We start from the raw sequence: 27714 nt of genomic DNA, 5'->3' as shown, positions 1-27714 counted from the left end.
ATAAAAAGAATTAGTGCTTTTATAAAAACAGCTGAGAGATACTTACATTCCTTCTACCAATTGCATTTAGAGAGACAAAATGCCATCTATGAATAAAGAAGTGGTCTCTAATCAGAACAGAATCTGTTGGTGTCTTGACCTTGCACTTCTCAGCACCAGAATTGTGATAAAAAAAAAAAGTCTGTTGTTTGTAGGCCACCCAGATTATGTATTCTGTCTTGCCTGCTTAAATGGACTAAGATAGAAGATGAAAAGTCAGAGAAAACACTTGCAGAGGTGACTAGGTGACAATCAGTGTACATGCTTTCTTGAACTCTAAGATTCTGTTGGCCTGGAGAAAAAAAAGTCATCTAGCATCTGAAGAAGCAAGTGAAGACACTAGAATCTAACATAAAAAGAAAGAGGAAGTATTAGATATTCATTCAACAACCAATGTTTATTGAAAAAAAAAAAAGATCTGACATTCAGTGAAGAATACTCACACTCAAAAACGTTACATCTTTTGGGTTAAGAGACACTTGCAATATAATGAGGCGAACACAATGATAGATGTGGGTGATACTTGCTGCATTTAGTCAGGGGAAAAAGAAGACTTCAGGAATATAATAGACATTTTCAAATATTGTAATCCCCAACCTGAGGTCAGGGACCATTTACCACTCATTTTTCTATTCTCAACATTTGCTATAATACTTGACATACAAAAGGTGTTTAGCAAATATTTGCTGAAATGAATTAGAGAAAAGATTGAATGCTTTCTAATGGTAGGTATTTTACCTAATTTCAATCCCCCTCACAATAAACTGATGAGTGGTTACACTCAAGCTCTTACAAATGAGAGTGCAAAAATTCAGAGAAATTAAATATTCCATGGAAACATATGCAACTGCCAATATTCAGTCATTTTGTCCTATCATTGGTAGATATATACATAGATAAAAAAGATTAAAATTCATAATTTCTAACTAAAAGCCAAATGGTTTTTATTACCTGAAAGAATTCAGTGTATTCTATATGGTTCTAAAACAAACCAGTCAAGAGATAGATATATGAGATAAATAGGTTTGGGGGTATATGTGAGTGTGTGTGTGTGTGTGTATGTGTGTTTGTGTGTATGTTTGTGCATGTGTATTTCTAAAGGAAGCAAGATCTACATGAGTAGGAAGTTAGCTGCCCATCAATACAGAGTGTTCAAATGACCCATAAGCATTATCTATCTACCTAAGTACCTATTGCAGAGAGAATTAAAGTTTTGGAAATGGGATCATAAGAAGATATATAATTTGAAATTCCCATGATCTTCAAATCTCTTATTCCTTGCAGGCCCAAGGGTATTAGTGACATGTGGCATGTTGATGAAAATGGAATTGAGATTCTTTTACCTGGACTTTCATAGTCTCTGTCAATATTCCCCAAGAAACATCTTTTCAATGCATCTGTTATGCTGCATAGGCTATGTCAACCCTTGGACCTTAGCATATAAGTGTTTGCTTTGACAAGTGTCTATGACCAGCCTGAATTAGTACCACGCTCTCTCTTTCCCAGAGTTAAGAATGGATCAAAGTCATTCCTTTTCCTAAGCATAGTTTCAGCCAGGTCCTGGAACAACTTCCTAATATCTGATTTCTAGAGAACAGGATGTAATAGTCACAGAGAGAAATATGGGATGGACTGAAGTCCAGGCAGAGAAGTACGAATGACTGTCTAAGAACATTTGTGCAAAAAGCAACATGCCCCGTGCTTATTTGAACAACTCCATAAATATTAACCCCCATTTTTCTCCTGTTTGTTACTGTCAAAGACAAAAGTATAATACTTTCTGCTTCCTATCTTCATAATTGTCACCTCTACCAAACTTTAGGTCAATGAGTGTTGGTCTGGGAAGATATCTAGAATTGGGAATTCAACCAAGATATCACTCTGGCTTGTCTAACTATTTGAAGATATCTGAATCTATCAGAAAGAATTTTGTGAAGTGTCAGGGCTCCATTCTGCATTGGATTTGCTACAGGTGACCAGACCAGGGAGAGAAGAAATGGAAATATGGAGCCAGAGGCCCTGAGTAAGCAAAACATCAAAGGCTTCTATGATTATAATCTCTGACTCAAATCCTAGTAATAATAGGGACCAAAAGAAAAGAGGAGCTGTGGATGAACAAAGGATTAGATAATATTTGAAGCTCCATAATACGCAATTCTAAAATCAATGCAGCATACCATTTGCTTACTCAATAATTTTTGAGATGTGAATCTAAAGCATCTTCCCTGCATGATCATCTGAATCCCAACAAGAAAAGTTTCTGTGTCTGGGACAAGTTTAAAGTGAGGGTTTCCTTCAGACAAGCAGTTGTTTCTGCAGTGCATTGGCAAGACAAACTACTTCTCATCTCTAGTCTCCTCCCTTCCCTGCAGGCAGGTTTCTCTCTGGCCTTGAGTTGACTTAAAGATTCCCCAGGAGAATTGGCCTGAAAATCAGTTCTAAAAGCCAAAATAGAAAAAAAAAAAAAGGAGAGTCAGATTAAAGTATCAGCCTAGAATTTATGCTCTGGACTTAAGGTTTAATAATGCAACAGAAAATCAATATTTAATAAAGCAAATGATGGAGAAAAACACTGCCTGGGAGATGAGGCTGCTTCACTGTTTTCAAACGTCTCAGTCCCAAAGGAGGGTGAGTTGGCAGGATGGATTGGAGACCAGGCTGACAAGAGAATCTGGCATGCAGACAATCGTAGGTCCCATTGATTCCTATTTTGTTATCTTGTGGGCTTGCTGGCCATTTTTATTAAAAGACTAAAACAGAATTACAATGAAAGTGCTATGAGATACTCAATAGAGTAGGGGCAAATGGACCAAACTAGACTTCAATTAGCAGCCCCAGTATAATCCTTATTTATACCAGGAACCATCAAAGTTCACACTCTATTTGGAGAAAAGGGAGGGGAGGATGAGAATTGGAATTGGAGCTCTTTAGGTATATTCTAGAAAGACAATATCTGATGAGTAGTACTGGCCTAACATATCATGGAATGAGAATAGCAGCAGAGTCCAGCTATTCATCACGAGTAGCCTCTTGAACAGTGGTTTGCACTTAGTAGGGATGGAAAATGTCACTGACTAATTAAAGCTCCTGAGAAGACAAGGTCTAGGAATGCAAAGTTCCTTAGGTTCTCTCTGATTACTATGTGGATTGCAAAGCATTTCTGAGCTTCAAGAATACTGAATTTCATTATATGGTTCTCCACACTGCTTCCTTTATAGCTATTAGAATATTTCTGGTTAGTCATTTTTCATTAAAGGTTATTCTTCCCTTTGATGGTCAAACAGTCTTAATACTGTCTATTTATTTCTGTGTAGGTATCTAGGCCATAGTTCATTTGAGATTCTTTTTGGCTAGAATCTCTACCTAGCCAGGGAAGAGAGTTGTGAATATCCACCTGGAAAAGCTCTTTGTGTTTTCTAGTATTGAAACTATGCATGACTATGTATGTACAATAAATTATGTTGAGTTATTTTGTCTTTTCTCCATCTAAGGCTCCCAGAGTAGCTGAGTAAAAGTAGAGACAACTGAAGCCAATATGTTGCTCATAACCCAAGAAGCCTCAGGCAAGGTACGTGATAGCACTGCTTGAATGGGAATGAATTCATTTGTAATGGACAGATTGGCTACTCCCATTTGTTTTCTTAAAAATAAATAGAGACAGCACAGTGCATTGCTCCCTGTTAATGAGGAAACTTCTTCAGAAATCCTTAATATAACTATAAATTATGAAGCGAAGAGATGCTTAAAAAGGAGACCGTCAAGACGAAAGTAGGATAGGAAATGAAGAATTCAAGTTCCAAAAGGAGTAAGGAAAAATGTCAGTCTTGCTCAACATTGTAAGGAACCAGTCATATGATTGCTATATAGCAAGTGTTTAATGTTTACTGAATGAGTGAACAGGAAGGAGTAAAATAGAATGGAAAAACAAGTGGAACAAGGAAGCAGAAACGTAGAATGAAATATAAATATGCCATGAGGAAGTGGAAGATGGAAGGTCAAATGGAATAGCTCAAGTTAGAATAGGTCCAAAGAATAATGCCAGCTTGACTATTAGTTTGTGCTGTCAATTCTTAAGTATGTTATTGAAACTCTATAAATATAAGAGAGCAGCAGTCTCACATTCTTGCTAGTGAAATACTATGAGATTGTGAATCTGAAGGCAGAATCCCAAAAGTAGCCCGATGCTTGAAGTGATGGTCAGAACCAGGGCGATTCTCACCCTACTCCTTTTGTTTGAAATTCACTTGCTGTGAAGACTCTTACAGAATTTCGTCTGCATAATCCTTGTAGTTTCAAATTCTGAAACCTTCATTGCCAAATAGTTTTTTAATCAATTCATCCTGGGAGAGATTTCTGTCACAGACCAGAATGAGATCTTATTTAGCATAAGGTGGGCAAGAATGGCTGAGTCATTGCAAGACTGATATTATAGGTCTAGCAAATGGGATTCAGAACTTCAGGAACTCAGAAAGGTTAAGGAAACTAGATCATGCTCTTCAGAATTCATTACAAGAAATTTTTGCTGGGGTACTGTCTATGCACTCCTGATAGGGAGAGTAAGGAGAAATGCTATAAAACTATGCCTAAACCACAAGCAGGATAAAGTAGCAAAAGGCAAGGAAAACTTAGGCCATAAAGGGCTTTAGGTGAAAATTTTCAACATTGAGAGTAATTGATATATCCATTAAATAGCTCAGGGGCTGCTATCAGAGCAGCTGTAATAATAATTTTATTTATAAAACTCTCACTTCTTCTGAGGTGCTCAGGGCACTGTACAATAGCACTAAATAAATTAAATTAAAGCATGAAATATTATGGAAATGCAATGAAATCAACATCACTGAGGAGACAGGGAAACCCAAAAAGAAATAAAAGGAAGAAAATAAATAAATAAACACTTCTCTGCAAGAAAGCAGCACTTAGCAGGAGGATGCTTTTGAGAAAACAGGGGAAGAGTTAAGTTTCCTACCAAGGAAACAGACCCACTGTTGAGCTCTTCTTAATAGCACATAAGGATTCAAGCCCCATCTTCCATTTGGAGAATCTTGAACAAGATTTTCAAACCTCTAAGCCTCCATTTCCTCATCTAAAAAATACAGATGATAGTATTATCTAATGCTGAAAGTTATTAGGAGATTTGAATGACATTTTACAAGGTAAACCTATTACTTACCACATACATGGTAACTACTCAATTGATGTTTGTTGTTGTTGTTGTTATTATTATTATTATTATTACCACTGTACCAAGGATGCAGGATGGAGGACAGAGACAGTGAATCAGGAAAAATCAGGTAAAATGAGGTAAAGTGGGATAAATGCCTGAACCAAGTCAGTAACAGCAAAGATGAAAAGTTATGTACAGGTAAGAGATATCTACAGGATCAGAAGACTTAAAGAGTGCTGCTACAGAAAGGAAGCAATCAAGGATGACCTCTAGGTCTCTATCCAGAACATGGAGTATATAGTTGTGTCATCCTTCAAGATTGCTAATACAGAAGCAAGCAGAACTGGGTGGTAAGAGAGGCAAGGTGAGGTGAGATGATCTGTTTAATATGAGATATACTGAGGCATTTTCAAGAGGTGATTCCATTAGGTTCTTACAGATACCAGTTTACCAGTGTTGGATATAAAGAGGTGGCTATCATAAATGAGAAATCACAGTAGGAGAGGTCATGGACATGGGTGGATCCTTAAATATCATCTAACAAGAGCATAAATTCCACTCTATCATGGCTTCCTTTTGCAATGGAAGCTACAATGGAATTGAAACCAATGATAGAAAAAATAAAATATTTTGTCTAATAAAATTTGTACCATATGGGAAAAAATCAGAAACTTCTTCATAAGATAAATGCTAACACTCATCCATTGGGGTGTCAGCATTAAAAATGTCATGGCATCTACTTTGGTTATAAGATAAAAAGAATTTTGGGAGGCAAAACATAAAGTCCCCCATTAGTGATAAAATGCTAGATGAGCAAAATGGCAGCACTGCACTCACAGGCTGATTCTACCTGGGACAAACCAACCATCAGGTATGCTCTTCATAAACATTCAATGAGCCACCTGCAGGTGATGTCTGTTTAGTCAGGGTACACTTGAATGACACATGCTATCTTTCATGAGTTTACAGTGTTATAAAAGAATGTTCTCTTTACTCATATAGTACTTCAAAAAATCCAAAGTTGATATTAATTGATGACTGCCACCTGAACTCATGAGAACGGGGTGAAATGTACTCTCCATAGAGTACAAGAAAGAAGAAAAGAAGGGTTGGGGACGGTGCAGAGAATGAGGAAGGAAGAAAAAGAATCCAGAAAAAGAGAAGAAGAAAATAATTTATTATATACTGGGCTGGATTATGACACTGTTATATGTTATCATTTTATATTGTCACCTCACAACAACCTGCCAGATAGGATTTATTTTTGTCCTCATCTTACACATGAAAAAATTAAAGGCAACTGATTGTACAGCTATTATTCTAGTATAACTGTTTCTTAGCTTAAAATATCACCTACCATGTTGTTTTGTGTTTCCTCACATACAAAGAGAAGATCTGTCTTTAATCAGGTGCAAGGAAAAGAGCCCTGGATGAGAGCCAGGAGAACTGGGGTTAGTCTTCACTACTTCCTTTAAGCAGTGGTGTGAGCTTGGATTAAGAGCCAGTTAACCTCTTGCATTTCATGTTTTCCCATCTGTAATATTAGAACAGTGGTTCTCAACAGGAGTGAACAATAAAAGCACACAGGGGTTTTAAAAAATAATGATATTATGGACTTTTCCCCCTAAAATGGAATGAAGATCTCTGGGGAAGATCAACGTGGTGGTTTTTAACACTAGTCCAAGCAGCTACAATGCGCAGTGGAGGTTAGAATCACTGGCTAGATGGCCTCTGAGGCAGCTCCTGGCTCTGAACTGATTTGATCCCATGCCTGCTCTTGCACAGCCCATTCCTAATTGGAATCCAGTCCTCTGAGGGAGATTAACCCTGACCCTTTGCTCACAAAGGGAAGTTAGGGCCTGAGGTGAGCTGTGTATAGTGAGGCAGTCTGAAGTCTGACTCTCACTCTGCCACTTACTAATGTGTAACCTTACCCAGAATAGCTGGTTTTCTCTTTTCCCAAGTAAGGATAATAAGAACATCTATTGATCAAGACTGTTCTGAATATTAAATGAGATAGTATACATAAAGAGCTTCATCTATTTTCTGGTTTCTACATAATAGGATTTAAATAAGATATAGCTATAAATACTGATATCTTTGTATGATAAAAGTCTGCCTGCTACTGTTTGCCTGCAGTTGCCTTTAATAGTTCGGAGATGAGAAGTTATACTTATAATCCCCTTTGACCAGATCAGCCAAGTGTACCCCATAGTCATTTTGCCACACTGGGCCTCAGCATGGAAGAGAAGAGGCCTCTGGGCATAGTGGGGCTAGCAGATTCCTGGGCTCAGTTCATACTTTTGTGCTGAGTCCTCTGCTCTACCCCAAGAAATCTCCTCCTGCTGACATCTGGCCTGTGACCAGGCCAAAGCAGATGACGGTGGTGGAGAATCAAGTAGAGTATTGTTTCAGTCCTTTCAGAGTGACCCCACTTCTGAAGTCACCCCAGCCCAGGGTGAGTACCTTTACCCTGTATGGTCTTCAAATTCATTCTGAATGAGTACCACTTGTCTAGTATGCCCACGACCAGCTGTGAATTTCTTTTGGTTCATAAAAATAGAAACCTCACCTGACAAACTCACAAATACATTCGCCATAAACAGGTACCCACCAACTCCCCACAAAAACATTCACATACTCTCACATAACCACACACACTGCTTTAGGGACAGTGCACACAGACGCCACATATTTGAGTCTCAACAAAGAAATCTAAATATACTGCCTTCTCTCCATGCACTGAGAAAGAAAAATAATTCCTCTGGGGTTGGATGTAGGCTCCCCAGGGAAATGATACATTGTGAATACAACCACAGCTCAATTTCAAGATGTGTTTATTACGTGAAACAAAAAATAAAATAAATAAATAAAAGGCCATCTGATCATCTGATCCTCTTCATAAAGGTTATGTGACCTGAGTGTTGGAGGCAAAACCTGGGGGTCATTGAGAGAAGGACCAGACCACTCACTGCATAGGTCAGAGGTGCTGTGAGAGCCTAGGCAGTGGAATGGGAAGGAACAGAAGGCTGCAGAGCTATGTGCTGGGAGAATAAAACTGAGGGTAAACACCAAGGGAACCTGAGAAGAAGAAAAGGGGAAGGAGAGAAAGCAAAAGTAGAGGGAAGAAAGAAAATTTTGAGAAATATGAGAAGAGAATGCACACAAGCAAAAGAAGTCAGGGTACCAAGGGCAGAAGGTCAAAGTGAAGAATGGTCCTGGGGACACATCAGAGAAAGGACAATTGGAAAGAACACTTCCAGGAGAGTGAAACAAAACACCATGAAAAAGAAAAGGAAAAAGATGAAAAACTACAATAGTCAGAAGACAAAAAAAAAAATATCTCAGCAGCAATAAAGAAAAATAAATTGCTAGTAAGAGCAAATGAAAAACAACCCATTTCAGAAAGAACAATGCATATGCGCTCCACGCTGATGGCTTGTCTTCTAAATAAGGTGATCACTGTCGCCACAGTGCAAATTCATCTAGCAACTTAAATTGGATGGAGCTGAAAATATAGCATAGATGAGCTTTGACATCAAGTCCTCTTAACTCAGGGCAGTTCTGGGCAGCTGCCTAGGTGAGGCTGGATGGATAGGGTGACTCACCATTGAGGGGCCTTCTTGTCTTTGCATTGCTCTCTAATGTCCTCTTTTCAAAACTGTGTGAAAAGCCCTGAATAAGATTTGCTCTTTACTAAACTGGGTTACTTTTGCCCTTAAGGAAAATTCCAAAGTCCACAGCCTGACATACAAGGTCCCTCTGGCTTCTCCTCACCTCTTGGGGTCTCACCTCTCACCCCTCCTTGCTCTTCCTAGCTCTTATGTGGGATGATTTACCTCCTCTTAGTGGGCCATGCTCCCAGTCATTCCTCTTCAGTGCTTGCAGATGCCATTATCGTCCAAGAGACTTCACCTTCTTACTTCAGCTCTCAGCACTGGTTGAGCTTCCTTTTGAACATGCCCTGAGGTTCATAAAGGTCTCCACAGGCAGGGTCCTCTCTTACACACTATCAGAGCACCTATACCCAACTGGTACTGGTCCCAACTCTTTCCTTACACTAAAATGAATTATTTACTTGTCTTATCACCCAGTTGCATGTTATTTCTTTGGAAGTAGGCTGGGTGTTTGTGTTCTACCCTAAATTTAGCACAATGCTTGATTTTAGTAGGAGCTCAGTAAATATTTGGTGAACAAATGAAGGATTTACTTGACAGATGCTTATTGCTTTACCCAAGGCCTTTGCTAAAAGGTGAGGTAAGAGTTTCTGTGGGTGTGGAAGTAGAGATGATGATCACCCTGACTTAGTTTATCTCCTATGTTCAACTGTCAAGCTCCTCCTCTGAGTGCCCAAGGCTGGCCTCCTTGATATGCCCCAAGGGTGCATCAGCCATCACCTATAGGACTAACCTTACTCTAAATTTAAGGAAGCTTTTGGCATGGAAAATCATTTGTCATGTGAACTTCAGAAAAAGGTAAAAGGAGTGTCTCAAATATGGTTGGTCAGCACCAACCAGGCTGAAAACTTTTCTTCCTGAAGAGAGGGAGGAAGTGGCTACTGTGTCTTAGTGTGTCACAATGAAGGATAAAAGCTAATAACTCTTTATAAAGGAGTTTAAAACAAAGTAGGAGAGTCTGGAGTAAGTCTGGGTTGACCCACTTAGGTGACCAGCTCTCATTTATGCCTTTATTTCGTGTCTTTCATTTGAACAACACAAAAGCAGCAAGCTCAGGGAGATGAAAATCTCACTATAATTAGAAGCATAGAACAAGTCTGCTCACCTTATTTGACACAGTTCCTACTATGGAGCATGAATGTAATTTAGGATTTGACGCAAGAAATGTTCCAAATCTGACTTTCATCTGGCCCTTAGGTTGACCAGGATAGGTATCTTGTGATTCCCAAGTCCATCTACACAAGGTCCCTTTATGAGTGCTTCAGGTCCAGGCAGTTGGGGGAGAAGTTCCTATCATTCCTTTCATTCTAGAAAATTTCTTTGAAGATTCCAAGGCAGGCAGCAAGAATGAGTGATAAGAGGTACATTGCAACATCTCATGTTTAGTATTCTCTGGACTTTTTCTCCTTTCTACTTCCAAATATTTTCTCCCATTTGAGTGCCCCTCCTCCAGTATTTATCCTAACTTATTTAAAGCTTTGTCCTTTGTTCACACAATCCTCATCTTCTCTGGATGACATCATTTCATTTCAATAATCCAAATGCCATCTTCTTAGAATTCCAAACTGAAAGAAAATCTGGCACGTTTTTTTCCCCTCATTTGTAGATGTACAAACTTAAATCTTTTACAAAGTTATAAACATTACATTTAATTTACTTTGAAACTTACCAAACCATACATTGAGAAGAACACATGTCTCCTTGGAATAGGACCGTCTGGGAAGACTGGGAGCATGTGGCTGCCAGACCCTGCCTGCCCTTCCTGGGTGCACACCCTCCAGCCACTTATCAGCTGCTATTTGCAAGCACTTTGATCAGAGAGGAACAGAAGGGAATATGCATTTATACTGTGTTCTCATTTCCTATGTCTCCCTACCTCAAAACTACCTCTCTAATCTATCCTCCATTCTGATGCCCAAAGTCCTTCTGAAACTACTTATGTAGTTTCCCAGTTCAAAACCTTCCTGCTTTTCCATTTCTTCCACAGTTTGTAGTTCATGGGCAACAGAGACCTGGCACTCTCCAGCTCTCCAGGCCATGGTGCTCTCCAGTAGCTCCTACGTTTTTCATTGAGCCACTGGTACTAGGACTCCTGACTCCTTCCTGCTATGTGTTTTCCCCCCTTTTAATCTAGAACACTAGTCCCTTTTGTCACCTTGCTAAGACAATCCATTGTGCCAAATTCAGTTTAATGTCTCTGGGTCTGAGACTGGATTGACCAAATTATTTGGATAGAAATGATAGCAAAATTCATATTCTTTCACTTTATCAAAAAAACAGAAGAAAAAAACTGAAATAAAAATGATAATGTTCATTTAATGTAGGTCTTTGTTTTCATCCACTTACTTATTGGATAAGTACTTATTGTGATCCTACTGTTTCCAAACAGTTGGAAGCAAGAGAAAACAAAGCTGGCCAAGTGTCTACTCTCTCCAGGAGTGAATGTTCAGTGGGAGTAAAACTGAATATACCCCTTAACTCAAAATGTATATTATTCCCATAAAATATCTGTGTTATGAAGACAAATAAAGGAAGGAAGTGCTAGGGAGTGATAATCAAGGAGGGAACACTATTTTACACAGGTGATCAATAAGATCCCTGCCCTGTGAAAACCTTAATGAAAAAGAGAGAACTTCAAGGACTGGGGTACAGGAACCAGCAAGAGATCCACAGGACTCTGAGCTAGGAGCTCATTGGTGTAGTCCACGAACATCAAGGTGAGGTGGAGGGAGGGTAGGAAAGAGGCAATATGTTTTAGATGGGTCAGACCAATGCCAGAGGCTGGCCTGTATAAGGCCCTTGAGTCTATGATACAGACTTTGGGTTTCACTCTATGAGAGTCAGGAAGCAACTCACTGGGAGGTTTGATTAAAGAAATAAAAACATCTTATAGTCCTTACCATACACTAAAGTCCTTGAAGTTTTCTCATCTTCATTAAGATTTTGATCACCTGTGTAAAATAGAGTTCCCACCTTGCTTATGCTAGGGAGTCCTAGCACTTCCTTCCTTTATTTGTCTTCATAACACAGATATTCTATAGGAATAATATACATTTTGAGTTAAGGGGTATATTCAGTTTTACTCCCACTGAACATTCACTCCTGGAGAGAGTAGACACTTGGCCAGCTTTGTTTTCTCTTGCTTCCAACTATTTGGAAACAGTAGGATTACAATAAGAAAATCTATAAAAATTTTCACTCTCTGGACTGAATGTATAGAACAAATGATAATGACTAAGAGTGGGAAGGAAAAGAAAAAAATAAAAGACTAGGTAGGTAAAAAAGAAAAGTGGGGCTAAGTATGGGGAGAAGAGGTTAGATTCCAATAAACTTCAAAATGTAGCAAAATTAACCAGATCTTCCCAAGAATAAGGAAAATATGGGAGAAGAAAAGAGTGAAATGGAAGCTGAACCCTAGGTATGAGCTTCTAGAAGGATGGAGTTGTCATTTCCTGAAGGCAAAGAATATAGGAAGAAAAGATTGGGGGTGGGTGGGTGATGAGCATGGATTAAAGAGCTTTATTTTGTATATTTTGAATTTGAGATGTCTATAAGACAAATAGTGGAGTTAAAGTCCAAATGCTGGTCCCCCATCCAAGGTAACAAGAGACCAATTAGGGATTTTTATCTTCAACTCTCTTCTCATGTCCCCAAAGTAAATCTCATAGTCTGATGCTAGATAATCTCTTTGGTGACTATCAGTAATGTCTGTTTGGCTGACAAGTTCCTCTGTGCCATGCTCCCATCCTCTAGAGTCCTAAGTGCAATCATTTCAACATCAAAAAATACATATATATAGTCTTAGTACCAAAGTGTTAATGAGCAACTTCTGTAGATATTCCAAAGACAAGGAACCAATATCTCCATTATATCTGCATGTCAAGGTGGATCACTAAAGAGATATCTTTGAAAAAAATAGTCAACACTCAGAATCTATAGATAAGACCCCTTAGGATACCAAAATCCACAGATACTGAAGTCCCTTATGTAAAATGTCAATATTTGCATAGAACCTGCATATATTCTCCCACATACTGAAAATCATCTCTAGATTATTTATAATATCTAATTCAATGTAAATGCTATGTAAATAGTATTCCACTATATATTCCACTATATATATATATATATATATATATATATATATATATATATATGGTTTAGAGAATAATGACAAGTCTGTACATATTAAAGACAAATTAAATTTTTTTCTAAGTTAGATATTTTTTAAAGGATAAATACAACAATAATCATTCATTGTTTTAATGACTACTGTGAGTCACTTCTTGGGAAGTGGTGTGGCCTGACAGTTACAGCTAGCATCTTTCCTGAGAAAACAAGCCAATGTCAGATGAGCCTGTGACCTGGCGAAGGCCTAACTGGGGTTGGAGGGCTGTGCTTTCTTGGTGGTTCCCTCATGGCTGGTAAGTTCCCTGTGACTCTTAGAGGGAGGCTTCAGTTCCTTTCTGTGGGTCTCCCCAGGGCTATTTGAATGTCCTCACAGCAAGGCAGTTGGAATTGCCAGAACAGAAGCTGCATTTTTTTTTTTTAATAAATTGCTAGAGAGCAACTATTTTCAGCATTGTTGGCTACATCAAGTCTCTAACATATTCTTCTTCTTTTTTTAACCATATTCTAAAAATATAAAAAAGAACAATCCTAGCTTATAAGTCCTAACAAAATAAACTGGATTTGACCCAAAGGCCCTAATTTGCTGATCACTTTCCTAGAGCAAGCAATCTAAGTGATGAAGGTTGAAAGCTGCCTTGTTTATACAGGCCTGGCCTGTGAAGTCATACACTCCATCTTTTATGATACAGGGTTGGTGAAATTTGTGGATATGGAACTGAGGAACTCAAAGATATGAAGGACTGAATGCTAAGAAAATCAGTCTGCTCCAAAGATGAGTCTAACTGTCACAGAGACAAATTTAAATTTCTGGGAGATTAAGAATACCAGGGTTTTCTCTACTTTCAGCCATAAAGGATGTGAAATATTAAAATCAGTGTACGTGTAAGTTTTATGTTGCTGCTATAACAAATTTCTACAGATTTTATGTTTAAACAACAGATCTCTATTCTTCCATAGTTTTGGAGGCCATAGGTCCAAATCACTTCCACTGGGCTGAAATCAAGGCATCAATGCTTCCTCTGGAAGCCATAGAGAAAATTCTTTGCCATGATTCCTCCAGCTTTTGGTGGCTGCTGACATCCCTTGGTTCAGGACCAGATCACTCCAATCTTCAAGATCAAAATTATTAAATCTTCATTTGCTTTCTCTTCTGTGTATGTCTCTGATAAACCGCCCCTAACTCTCAGAGTACACATAGGACTGTATTTAGGGTCCAAAATAATCTCATCTTAAACTTGTAATTTAATTACATCTGTAAAGACACTCTCATACAAGGCCTATTCTCATTTCTTTGGGATTAGGATCTTCTATCTTTGCTTGGCCATTTTCCAGTCTACTACAATCATTACTGAACAAAAACACAGTGAACAACTTTAATTATTTTTAAAAGAAACTTTATAGATTAATTCATTACCCAACAAATAGTCCCTGAACTCCTATTAAGTTCCAGGCTCTGGGTACAGAATACAAAGGAGATATATCTCCTTCCCTCAGGAAAGTATATATAATAATCTATTAATCACACAAACAGATGCACAATTTTCCCTATGGCAGGAACCAGCAAGGACAGAGCTTTAGCTCTTGGAAGAGGTAGAGGGCAGGGGTTAACCCAAGTCAGCAGGTCTGGGAAAGGCTTTCTATGGAAGAGGCATTTGAGATAATGTGTGAAGGATAAACAGGGTGAGTTGAATGAAAAGAGGAAAAAAATTTCAGGAAGAGAGGCAATATATATATAATGGGTCTGTGACCAGAAAGAGCAAGAATAGTAAAATAAACTAAGACAAAAAATAATTAGTCAGGGACATGACAGGAGTCAAGAAAGGAGGTTCCCTGGATTCAGACCCCTGGGCTAATCAACTGCTTGATAAGAACTGGCTCTCTTGATCTAAGTAAGGAAAAGACCTAGAGGGTCCATCATGTTTGAAAGTCTAGTTTGGCTGCAAGTTCAGAAAGAATAAGTGAGAGTAGTGAAGTGGATGTGAGCAGTTCACTTATTTCATTTTCACTTTAATAGTTTGGAGCTGAAATGCCAGATTATTTATTTCAAAAGACTGTTTTACCTTCTGAGATAGGGAATCCTTGCTCGCAAATTTAGGGCAGTCATCTCTCTTAGCTCCAGGATTCCCATGAATGGCTACATCCTAGCAGCTCCCCTTTTGTCCTTTTATTGCTGTCCCCACCCCCATTATATATCCAGATCACAGGCACCAGTCTTATTTGTCTTCATATCTCTTCCAACCTTATTTTAGTATAGGACACATCATAGCCTATGTATATGTGAGAGAAAAATAATCTCAATTTCTGATCTTCCTTTCCTCAATTGGAATAAAGAGCTTGGCTAACGTGTACCCTTACAATAAGGGACAATGCGAGGTCAGAAGCCCCCTCTCTAAAGCCCAGGCTTTAGGCCTATAAAACCACCATAAAACATGTGCAAGCAGATTGATGAGAAGTAAGGGCATGGCGGAGACAGAGCTACAGGACATCACAAAGTCAGACCTCAGAAAACCAGGAAACCTTTAGGGGAGTTCAGGCTGGGGAAAACAGATGTAATTCAGGCAAACTCTTGGGCACAGGGACTCCTGTCAGTAGCAGACTGTGTATGGATTATCGGTACAAAGGATTGGCTCTGATTAAAGAAGCTAGACTAGGACAAACAGAAGTAAGATCCTGCAAACCTTTATCACTAGTAAATGATTACAAAACTGAAAGATGTTAATATACAGTCATGCTTTGCTTCCTTGCATCCATTGGGCACCTTTCTCCAAATCAGATTAAGGGATATACTGAAACATTTCTACAAAGTATGTTTATTCAGGATAGTTTAAAGAAGTAGGTCATTTTCCTAGGTAATTATTGTCAAAATTCAGACTGGAACCCAAGACTCCTAAATCATGAAATTTACTTCTTTTCAACTAAGCTATTCAATCCCCAATGGAGGCAATGCAGGGTTCATTGTGCAGACTTCCAATTAATCACAGTAGAAAGCACTACTTGCCAAGAGAAAATCCTCTATTTTGAATTCTTAATCCCCCACCAGCTGAGTTTACCACAAAGACATGAATATATAATTGAGACATAAAGAAAACATGCCACCAAATTAAACTGTCCTAATTTTAAATCAATAAATTCCTTCTCAAATAACATGAAGACCAAAAGCAAAATGTGGATCTCTGACAACTCTCAAAGCATTGTATCATGGAGCTGAACTCCAATAGACACCAGTGAGATTTCCTACCAATGCTAGACAATAATTTACCACAGACCACATCCAATAGGAATATGTCTTAATATAGCCTCTAAATGGTGACATCTGAAGGCAGACATCTGAAACATGGCATTTTCCCTCATCTGTGTATTGCCTCTCGGGTAAGAGGAGAAGGTGGCTACTGGGACCTAAGGTCTAGGAATCCCTTCCTGTGGCTGTCACTTAATCCTTGGCAGCATCCTCATCCTCTTGGGCATGATCATCATGACGACACAGCAAAACCCAATATTATGTACTAAATTTGCGGGTATACAAAGAATATTATTTTTATCAGGCTATGGTGAAAAAGTTATGATTGTAACTACAACTGTAAACAAACATTTAGTGCTTTCAAAAATTGACTTAACTGGTAGAAAGCTCTATGGCAATCCTTGCCCTTTATGTCTTAACCATGCAAGGGACATAGATCCAATGGGGATTAGTTATGTTTTTCCTCCTGAGACTTCTTCCTTCCACACAAGGCTTAGTAACCCAGGTGCTTGTCATGAGCTATTCCACTGACAGACATTTGGATATCTGTCAATCGCCAAAACAATTTAATGTAAGTTTTCTTAAAGAACGGAAAGCCATTTTTGCCAAATATGGAAAACCAAGTCTAGATTGAAAACTTGCATGGCTTTATCCAAAATTGACATATAACTAAGCTTTCTAGCTTTATGTCCAGTTATTTCAAACCAGGAACCCTGTGCTGTGATCCCTGTAGCATTTCCACTCCTCCTCCAGTGATAACATACAGTCAGATTTTTCAAGCTCTGCACATGCTATTGCTCCAGTCTGGGATGTCACATCTTCCCCAGAGTCCCCAAAACTCCCAACTCACAATTAACACCCTCATGCAATATAATCTTGTAGTTTTGTTTTATCCTATAGACAAATTCATTTACTCCCTCTCAGGGTACTCATCACATTTTATGCATAATCATTCTAATCCTTGCTAACTTATAAGACTGCTCCTTACAAGTACTATGGTTTCCTCTACTAAATAGGACAGTAACTCTGTCTGAATCTTGTGCTCATAGCACCTGGCTTAAAACATTCTGTTGAACAGAATTTAAAGGTGTCATCTGACAATCCTCAATTCAAAAATAGATGGACTGAGAGCTTTGCCAGCCCATGGAGCTAAGTATTTTAGCTTTCTAAAGAAGGGTGGCCTGTGTCAGTCTTTTGCTTATCCAAGAGTCTTTTTGTAGTAGTAATAGTCCTGGGATCAATGATGCTCACTTGGATATCCCTGTGTATATGTCCCATGGGAAACATGCTAAATCCTTTGAGGATATGATAAATGAAGACACATTCTAGAATTTTCCATCAAAAGGAGTCCAATAAAAGACCTCATACGACCCTTAAATAAGAATGTTTTCTTCAAGTTCAGTTTGAATAGTTCTGCATCTCTGATACAGCAATGGGAGGCTGTAGGAATATATCTTGTAAATTCAGGATCTGATGTTTGTCCTTTCCCCAAGTAAAGTGATAGCCTGTCTCACTTGGAAGCTGCAGAAGGAATCAAGATCCAGAAGGAAACTGAGATACTTTTTTCCAGCCTCTAGTATTGGAATCTGAGATAGCTCAGAGGCAGCTCAGATACCCTGAGGAAAACCACTAAAAGGGTAGGCATTTGGTGATTGCTTATAGAATTTCCTTAGGGAGCCCTAACTGCGTACGTGGAGAGCTGTTGCTGCAGAGTTATGTAAGTGTTGTGAGGCAGTAAGGGTCACCTGAACTTTCTCTTTGTTAGAACCATAAGTGGCCTGAAGGACTTGGATAGAGGAACCTTATTTTATTTACTGTTCTGACCAGGAGGCACCTGAAGGCAGATGCCAAATTTCTCAAACTGCTTAGAAAACATGAGGGATAACCCCTCCCCAACATACCAGAAGGCACAGGAAATACCATAAATTAAACCAGTATGACTTTTACTATAGCATTTCACTAAGATTGTTTTAGTATTTATGTACACTGTCCTGTTTGGCTTAGAAGAAAGATCTAAGTGGGTTTATTGAAACATTAGCCTTGGTCTCGGCTTTCTGATAAATGTCCCTTCATTGTCACTAGCTGCTTCAAGAAATTTAAAAACTCACCAGGTAGAGCTGAGTCGCCTCATCTGCATGCTGTCTAAATTGTGTAAATTAATTGCAGGTAAATGCCCTACTTCTTTGCCATTCTCCAGGGTACTTTAAGGAGCACTTTAATTTTGTAGTTGAATTTAATTTCCCTACCTTTTCAAAATTGTACCAAATTTAGATGCAGAGTCGTATGACCAGACCAAATAACTGTGCATTTTCATCTACTTCTTAAACAGGGCAGGAAGTAAAGAGGCCATTGGGAAGCAGTTTGGGATGGCAAGTGTTCTCCTCTGCTTATCACCAGACTACTGAAACTCAGGAAATGAAAGTATACTCAGAAGGTGACTCTGTCTATTCTGAATGAGATAGTGATGTTTTCTTCCACCAGAGATTTAGTCAGACTGAATGAAAATTGTCAGAGCAAAGGTCTTCCCAGCTCTCAAGGAGCCTTGTAGAGCCAGGAGGATGTGGTGCCTTCTTTTCAGGGATGAGTCTGGAGAGACAGAAATCTTCACTCTCAAAGTAAGGCGGCATTATATCACAGTTCCCTTGGATATGTTGGGTTTCAACTTCCCTTTTGTTCAGGGTGAGGGGGAATCTATGGTGCAGAAGTATGTAGAAATTAAAAGTTGCTGTTCCTGTTAATTATGAGTTCAGCTTAACAAGGTCAATTAATTATTCAAGATTGGGAAGCAACACCACTGTGTATGTCAGGCAGGTAGGAGGAGAGGGATAAGAGCAGTGAGACAATACAAAGTAAATGAAGAACTGATATAGCCAAAACTCCATTGTTTGTGAGTCATCTGCAGAGGCTGGCTGCCTCCCCATCCTAGTCCCTTTCTCCCCAGGATTCCACTATCACAGGGAATAAGTGTCCTGGCTCCTGCCCCTCATTCTAGTATCATTCTGAAGACATTTGTGTTTCCCCCTTTCACCTGAGCGTCAGAGTTGTTTGACTCCAAAGGCAGGTAATTAACTATCAAACAATAGCACGGATTTTCAGATTAATTCTGCCTAGAAAGAAATAGGAAAACTCATTTCACCAAACAAAAGGGAGGGGGGTGATTAGATGCTTCAATGACAAAAGAAAAACCCAGATAGTGCCTGGGAAACTGATAAAGAGGCCAAAAGCATTTTTTTTTTTTTATTATTTTCACACTAATATCTCTGTTTTTGTAAGTTCTGCATTCTACTGTCTTCTGTCATGCAAATGTTTCTCTAAGTGAGATTGAAGTCCCACAGGTACTCAGGTCCAGGCGGAGAACTCAGCTTTCTAAGCTTGGATAAAGGGTACCTTTTTCTAATACTTGTACACTACCACAGCACAATGTTGCCATACAATGCTCTCAGATTTTTAGAAATACAAATAGCTCTTTTGAGAACTATTCTCAGTCTGCACATAATTTGGCACCCAATTCAGTCTCATTGAGTATTTTACCTACTCAGTGTTTTCCAAAATCTGGCTTCTACAAAAAACACTGAAGACAGGGAAATGGACATTTTATATGTTAAAAAAAAACTTGGTTGTGGTTGGATAGCAAGATCAAGAGGGTGAAAGGCCTAAAAGATTCAGTTAGATTACAGCAGGAGTCACATATTAATTATGCTCATAAAGCATAAAACTCTAAGGTCAAAGGGATGGAAATCATTAGAATCACATTTTAATAAATTGTAGGTGGACCTCACTCAGATTTAAAGATTATGTTCTAGCTGTCTAACTGTCTGGGTTGTTGTTTCTTACTTTCATATTTTGAATGGTGCATTTAAGGCACCTTCAAGTCAGGAACTACAGATCTCTGACCATGTGATGCTTTAGATATATTGCTGTCAACCTCTCACAGGGCTCCACAGTAGAACTCTCAGAGCCCTGCCAGATTCCTCTCCCATGCCACCAGTCCCCAAGCTCAGCCTCTCCTTCGTTTGCATCTTTAATCTCTAGACCATCTTCTTTGACCTACCTAAGAAAGGCTCTATAGTATTCCATATTTTTCAACAATTCTCTTCTGCTTTTTAAGGCTCACCCACCATCTTTTCTTATCACCATTCTAAGAAAAATTCATTCTCATTTAAGGTATTATGGTTTAGATATGGGGTATCCTCCAAAGCTTATGTGTTTGACAATGTAGAAAGTTTGGAGGTGAAATTAATTAGGTTTGAGAAAGTCTTAACCTAATCAGTGTGTTAATCCAGTTGAATGGATTAACTGGGTGATAACTACAGGCAGATAAGGTGAGACTGGAAAAGGTGGGTCAGAAGGGATGTGCCTTTGGGGTATATATTTTGTCCCTGCTGAGCAGAACACTCTCTCTCTGAATCCTGGGGTCCATTTTCTGAGTTGCTTTTTTCCTTTGTACTTTTCTTCCATGATGTTCTGCCTTATCTTGGGTCCAGAGCAATGCAGCCAACAGTCTATGGACTGAGACCTCTGAAACCATGTTTACCAAATAAACTTTTCCTTTTCTAAAGCTGTTTTTGTCAGGTTTTTTGGTTATAGCAGCAAACTGCTGATTTAAATACCTGGTTCTTTCAAGAATGAAAAACCATTTTGGCTTTAACACCAGATGGTCATACTGGTGACCATCTTAGCACTGTCCCATAAAATTTTCTTTAATGAAAATTCATATAAATATTATATATCTGACCTCACTAAGGCAATAGCCACTGATTGCACGAGGCTACTGAAGTTCAGGAAATATGATTAGTGTGACTGAGGCAGTAAATGTTAAAGATTCAATTTTAGCTGTCTAAATTTAATTTTAAATAGCCACTGTGGCAGGTAACTACTTAGCTCAATTCTCTTCCTAATCTACCCCTTCCCTTCCTGCTGCCTTCTCTTCTACCACCCTTTCATACTACCCTCCTTATAAGGATGGCTCTTATTCCTAGCTCACCCAAGGGGACAGCTTGCCCATGTGATTGCCTGGATTCTGTCTCCAGATGCGAGGCTGCTTCTTTTCAGTGTTCCTTCCCCAAGGCTGATTCTACACAGTGAAGCTTAGAAGCACCACGCTCATCTTCCTGAAGTTTGGACCTATGTCCCTGGCCAGATGCTCTCTTTCTCCAATTCATTTGGAATCTCATCCTTGGACTAATGGGCTTTGATCTACATCCTTACTATGCCTGGTTCTCTCTATGGCTGTGCTTAATATTTGTTCCTGCAACTACCTATACTGTCCATTGCCTGCACAGAATACAACAGACACTAGTATGTAAAAACATGGATGTGTAACCGATATGATTCTGCAATCTGTATACGGGGGAAAAATGGGAGTTCATAACCCACTTGAATCAAATGTACGAATTATGATATGTCAAGAGCTATGTAATGTTTTGAACAACTAATAAAAAAAAAGATTCTCACCTCTAGTCTAAGCCAAACTGAACCCACTCATATTTCCAGCACTTGACCACTACTGTTTTGTAAACTGCCCTATATCCTTCACCATGAGAAGATGTAAGGATTAAGAGAATTTAGGCAACAGCAGAACTATCTCTTTAAAAAGGTTTGAAAATACCCAAGCTACAACAGGTAGACATTTTTAAAAAGAATGAGACAAATTCCTTTTAAAAAGAAGTGGAAGGTTAAAAAGAAAAAAAAAAGAGAGAGCAATTTTCTTTTCTTTTGCTAAAACCTGCTGCTATATGACTCTTAAAAAACATCCCAGAGAACAAAGCACAAAATCTAGATCTAGAATTTGCCACAGGAAAGCATATCCTGAGAGTTGGAAGGACTGAAGAGGGTGGTTACTGCTGAAGCTCTAGAAAACACGAAGTAAGGACAGCCTCTAGACCCTCACATGGAGCTTGAGCTAAGTGATGAGTATTGAGAAGCACTGGGGATTTTGGCTGCCATATAAATGGGCCAGTTGGATTTTTGAATAGATCATTTATGAAGGTTTTTAAGTGGCTAATCAAATACCAGAGGAGTAAAAGGATCCATATTCCAACTGTTTCCAGGAGTGTTTGAAGAATTGATTAGATAATAGCATCTATACTTCCAGAAGCTAGCTTCATGGGAGTGATTGGGCCAAATGTTACACGAGTCCATATTCTCTACACAACGGTGAACTAACTTTTCACAAGCAGCTTTTTATCCATCCTTATATGCTAAGTGCTGGACCAAGGAACTAGTTACCAGGATTGTTTTTTCCCAATTATCTATTATTATGTGAGTGAATAATCTTATGCACAAAGACTGGCAGTCAGCTTTTCAGGTAGATGAACAGATGGTGTCAAAACTGTAGGAGTCACACACATTGAATCACATCCATAAAGACAGAGGATCTAATACAAAGAACTAATGGGTAGGTGGGATATTTGATAGTCATAGTCCTAAACCTGAAATAAATTGCACAATACTATGAAAACACCATTCCCTTCCTTCTATATGGGTTTATTTATATATAATATCGACTACACAGACATGAATACACATACACCTAGGCAGAGTATCAGGTTAGTTCTCTTCTGTTGCTGCTTTTATATTTTTTTCTTTAATGATTACAATAACATTTTGAAAACTTAATATATCTGACTTGCATTCCAGCAGGGTTCTGTTCAGGATTGAAAAGCAACTTAAATCTAGACAGCCAGCTTCTGCTAGGGGAATTAGGGTTTCTGTTCAGTATAATAAATGATCCCAAGATAAATATATTTCTTTTTAAAATCCTAGATGGTAGTGTATCTTCTTTCCAATACAGAAACAGAGGAGTCTGGTTCTATTTAGTTTGTCTGATTGCTTTGAAGAAGGGGGACAGGTTGACTCTGGAAAAGCTATGGTCCTCTATTCATTAAAGTGTCAATAAAACTCAGTCCAGGCATATTGACAGTGGATTAGCTTGGGCTGAGTCTGTGTACAAAACCAATGCCTTTTTTAACCCAGCTTGTTTCCAGATCAATACGCCCATCAGCATTCGAAAATTAGCCCAAGATGAGATTCCAATACTTGAGGTGGTGTGTCATGCTAAGAGGGCACCTAGCCAAGTCACAGATGTAAACATCAAGATGTGGATTAGACATTTTCCATTAGCTTGGACGTGAGTGAAGATGGATGTAGAGTACATTCCCTCACCCCTCCCATCATCCCATCTCCCAGGTACTCTACCTTCTCTTCTGGAGCCCATGTAAGATCTTCACACTATAATTCCAGCCATTTTCTTCAAAAAGCATTTATTACATGTTCAATTTGTATAAGACATTCAACCAAGTATTAGGGCAAGAGTGTGTGGGTGTGTGCAGAGGGTGACTTAAGGGAAAAAAAAAAAAAAAAAAAACTCTGCCATAAACCACAGTGTCTTGTTTTAAAGGAGACATTAGCATTTTTCATAATTCCTTCCTTTCCTCTATCCATAAATGTTCTGCTTCCTAAGCAAATTCCTGTTCGTAGTTCCTATTCTTTCATTACCATTACTAGATATTCTGCCCTAGGAATGACTTCAAAAAGCACAGTCTAGTGGAAATTACAGAAGGTGCCACTGGAACATTTGCCAAACCTTCCCATAGTTTGGTGATTCTTTATTTTGTCTACCATAAAAATGTATTTATATTAAAACAGACAGACATTGAAACAACAATATCATGTAACAATTCCTACCCTGGTATGGATAACATACTTTAATACCTTTTATGCAATTCTATTTAACAAAATGCAATTTGCATGTAGCAGCTTGAAAAAGACTTATTCATTTATAGAACCAATAAAATAAAGAAAACATTATGATTTCTTTGGTGAAAAAAAAATAGTGAGGGAAAAAAATCACACACACACAAAAATTTTTGTGAGCACACTCTGCCACAACGTGAGAGCTTCCAATGTCAAACTGGCATCATCTCTTACCAAGCAAGGCCTGATGTTCCACTCATTCTAGCCTGTCCTCCTATTATTACAGCTCACCCTATCTTGCTTTTCACAGTTTGGATTCGCAAGGCAAGTTTTGCTGTCTCCTCCATTCTCATAGCTAGCTTTCCCCTGATTCTTCCAGTTTGTTGAGCTTTACCTTCTTGAACCATGCTCTTTCCCATTTTCCTATAGCCAGTCCTCCCAAAGCTCTACCCTTCTCTCAAGGATGCTGACAGGAAGGGTCAGCTTCAGGAACCTCCAGGAAAGGAAGGAGTTCATTGCACCTGGCTGGATGAAGAAATGCCAACAGAGCAGCTGGCATTTAATTGCTTGGGGGCTTTAGCTTCTGAGATAATAAAATGTTTTTAATCCACAGTAAAACCTATCTAAAAAGTTTAAAAAATGACAACAGCATTCAAAAATAGAAAGAAAAAAAAAGAACTTTTTTAATAGCACAACAGCTAACACATAAGTAGCCTTTCTATGGGCCAGGCCTTCTCCTAAATGTTTTATGTGCTGTACATGTAAAATTTAATCCTCACCCCTGCTCCACACATTGACCCCATTATACAGAAAAAGTCCTGTGAGGCACAATGATAACTTGATCCAGTTCCCACAGCCAGAAAGCAGCCCATTGTGACTCTAAGCTCTTACTGACTAGGAATGCATCCACAGCCTGCATTATCTGAATGCTCTGGGACCAGTTCTGCTTTGTCCCAAGTTCTGAGCAAAAGAGCATAATGCAGAGAAACATACACAGAGACAAACTCCAAATGAACTGCAGCAACAAAAGAACCCAAACAAACAAACGAGTCCTCAAAAGTGCAGAAGGGAAGGACAGCCAAGCTGTAACAAAAACATAATGAATCTGATAGATTTTAGAAGAGAAGTGACAAATCAAAACCCAAGGTTGAGGCATGAGAGAAAATGCAAGCAAACCGGAAACAAAGGGGCTGGTTGGGAAGGATGCACTTGAGGGAAGATCCCTGAGCCTCCTTGATGGCTCTGCTTTGTGTCAAGGCTGGTCTAGGCTATGGAATATGTGTAGCACCAAAAGAACACTTTAACGCCAGTCTTAACATAAAGCAATCTTGGAGCTGGATGAAACATTAAAAAAAAAAAATGCTTAGGGGAGAAAAAAACAAGGAAATCAATAATTAGAGGATAATTTCTATGAAAATATATTCTGGAATGAAAGCAAAAATGAAAACAAAAGTTCTATTAAATGGGCAAATGATTGCAAAATTCAGCTTCTAAAAGCAAAATGACAGAAAGATGTCCTCACTGGGTAGGATAAAAAGAATACATCTCTATTAAGGTCAATGAAAAAGTCATTAATATACAGGCTTTCCTTGCCATCCATTCTGACCTCCCAGCCAAGCTTCACCCACCTTGTACAATGAGGTGGACCCGAGAGGTCTTTGGGTGGTTGTCTGTTTGCACAGAGCAGGTGTATGGGCCCTCGTCATACACATCCACATTCTGGATCTCGATGCTGTACTGAGTTTGGGTGTTGCTCAGGAGGACCACACGAGGATCCAGGCACCACTTGTCATTCCCAGCGTAGAGGATGGTGCTGCGGTTTAGCCAGGCCACCCGGGTAACCCGGTTGTCAATCGTGCACCTGAAGATAAGACAAGACAGGTAAGTCAAAAGATCAGGGAGTAAACAGGAGCCATTAGAGTGGGGTTGTCATGGCAAGGCTAGGATTATTATTCAGCCTTATCTTCCCCCCTTATGTCTGTGTATGTGTGTGTGTGTGTGTGTATACACACACACATTTACTTTTTTGATCTGTTATTGGTGAACTTTCTGAAACACAGTAGCCAAGGCCTTTTGGGATTAAAATCTCAGAATACTGGTTGTCTTAGACTTGCAGGTCCAAAGGAGTTCAGTGCCTCTGAAATTATCTGGGCAAAGGATTGCTTCAAACAACTTCTCAGTTATAACCTGGAGGTATCTTGCATACTCAGAATGGCTGGATCCTTTAGCACTATTGGCCTTCCCTTGGCCCAAGGATTTCCATGCTGTGGATGCTTATAATCACTCTAATTACTGTCTAGGTGTTTTGAGTGTACTAATTTATACAATGCTTACAACCACTCTATGGTATATATTCTCTTGGCGAAGGAATTGAGGAACAGAGCGACTGAATAACTCTCCAATTCATATGGATAATATGTGCTAGATCAGAAACCCAGCTTTTAACTACTAACCATTATTCCATGCATCTCAGAATAGCAAATTCTGACAGAAGGCTTCTGAAGTCAAAACTAAATATGGACCACCACCATTGCTATTTATCTTCATTACACCCAGGGGCAGAAATGTTCAATTATTGCTAGACTAAAGGCATTTTCCCAAATCTCAAAACTGTTTGCACATATAAAAATAGATTCCTTTTCTTTTATTTTTGCATCTGGAGTCCTCAAATTGTGGAAGCTTCCTTCTCTTTTCTACACTTTAAAATTTTCCAGAGATCTCACCAAGTCCTCATCATGTCTTTCTGTCTGAATTCATTCCCCTCTCTTGCTATACCACACATATTCTATGGCCTTAGGGCAAATTCACAAATACAGCATCCTGATCCTAACCATAATGCTGGAAATAGCAATGTTACACAGTACATATAATGATGCCTCAAATTTATACATTCTATTGCAGTATACAAAGCACTTTTACATTTACACTGTCTCATTTGATTCCTGCGTATCTGTGAGGTAGATGCTCTCACCCATTCTCTGTTGAGAGACCAGGACTTTGGAGTTTCCAAATGATCTGGGTCTTGCCCAAGGTAAAAGCATGGAAATAATGGAGTCAGATCTATCTCTCAGTCAGTGTTTTGTATTTCTGGTTCTGAGTATTCCTCATAAGGCACAAAGCTTAATTTTTAGTGGGGAGGGGTTTTTCTTCTGTTTTATTCTCAAAACGATCTGTCATAAGTAAAAAAAAAAAAAAAAATCTAAGAGCTAATACTGAGCACCTTCACATTGCTATTTCTAGTTTCCTCAGGCAGTTGTTCCCTCTCGAGATGAGACATCCTGTATTATGCATCCTTTCCACTTTACTTGTGTAAATGTCACACCACTATGGAAGGACCACTCAGGTGCAGGTGGACGTTTTGCTGAGAGCTCCTGCAGGGAAAATTGCTCAACCAGAAAAAAAAAAAAAAAAAAAAAAAAAAAAAAAAAAAAAAAAAAAAACCTTTGCTCTGGTATCCAGCAAGTTTTGAGCTGCTTATTGAATTTTCTAGATATTCAGAAGAGATGCATTGTCTCTGATGTCAGTAAAACATACAGCATGAAAATGGTGGAAGATCTACTGGGGAAAGATAAGGAGACTATTTCTGGAAAAGGGTGTAACACACTTATGTCAGAATCATGAGAGGCACTTAACCTCTATCTCCCACTAGTCTACTGATTCAGAATCTGGGAAACCAGAAATACAAATTCATAATAATGGGCAAGTTGGGCCATGTACTCACTAAAGTTTGATGTTGAATAGTGTATCCTGGATCACCTACATAATTT

The 27714-nt window shown here is 38.8% G+C and overlaps 1 protein-coding gene across 5 annotated transcripts in view; it reads right to left on the bottom strand.

Annotated features, from left to right (window-relative positions):
• The window catches only part of Ntm (neurotrimin), a 409338-nt gene that overhangs the window by 154962 nt on the left and 226662 nt on the right, over positions 1–27714 (bottom strand). For all 5 annotated transcript variants that reach the window (XM_027945471.2, XM_027945467.2, XM_027945468.2 and 2 more), the window contains one exon: positions 25576–25808. In XM_027945471.2, the coding sequence (XP_027801272.1) occupies positions 25576–25808 (233 nt within the window). The remainder of the gene's footprint in view (positions 1–25575; positions 25809–27714) is intronic.

This window comes from Marmota flaviventris, chromosome 9 (assembly GCF_047511675.1).
Source record: "Marmota flaviventris isolate mMarFla1 chromosome 9, mMarFla1.hap1, whole genome shotgun sequence".
NCBI classification, from domain to species: Eukaryota; Metazoa; Chordata; class Mammalia; order Rodentia; family Sciuridae; genus Marmota; species Marmota flaviventris.
The sequence above is the reverse complement of the archived record's forward strand: the minus strand, read 5'-3'. Positions and strand labels throughout refer to the sequence as shown.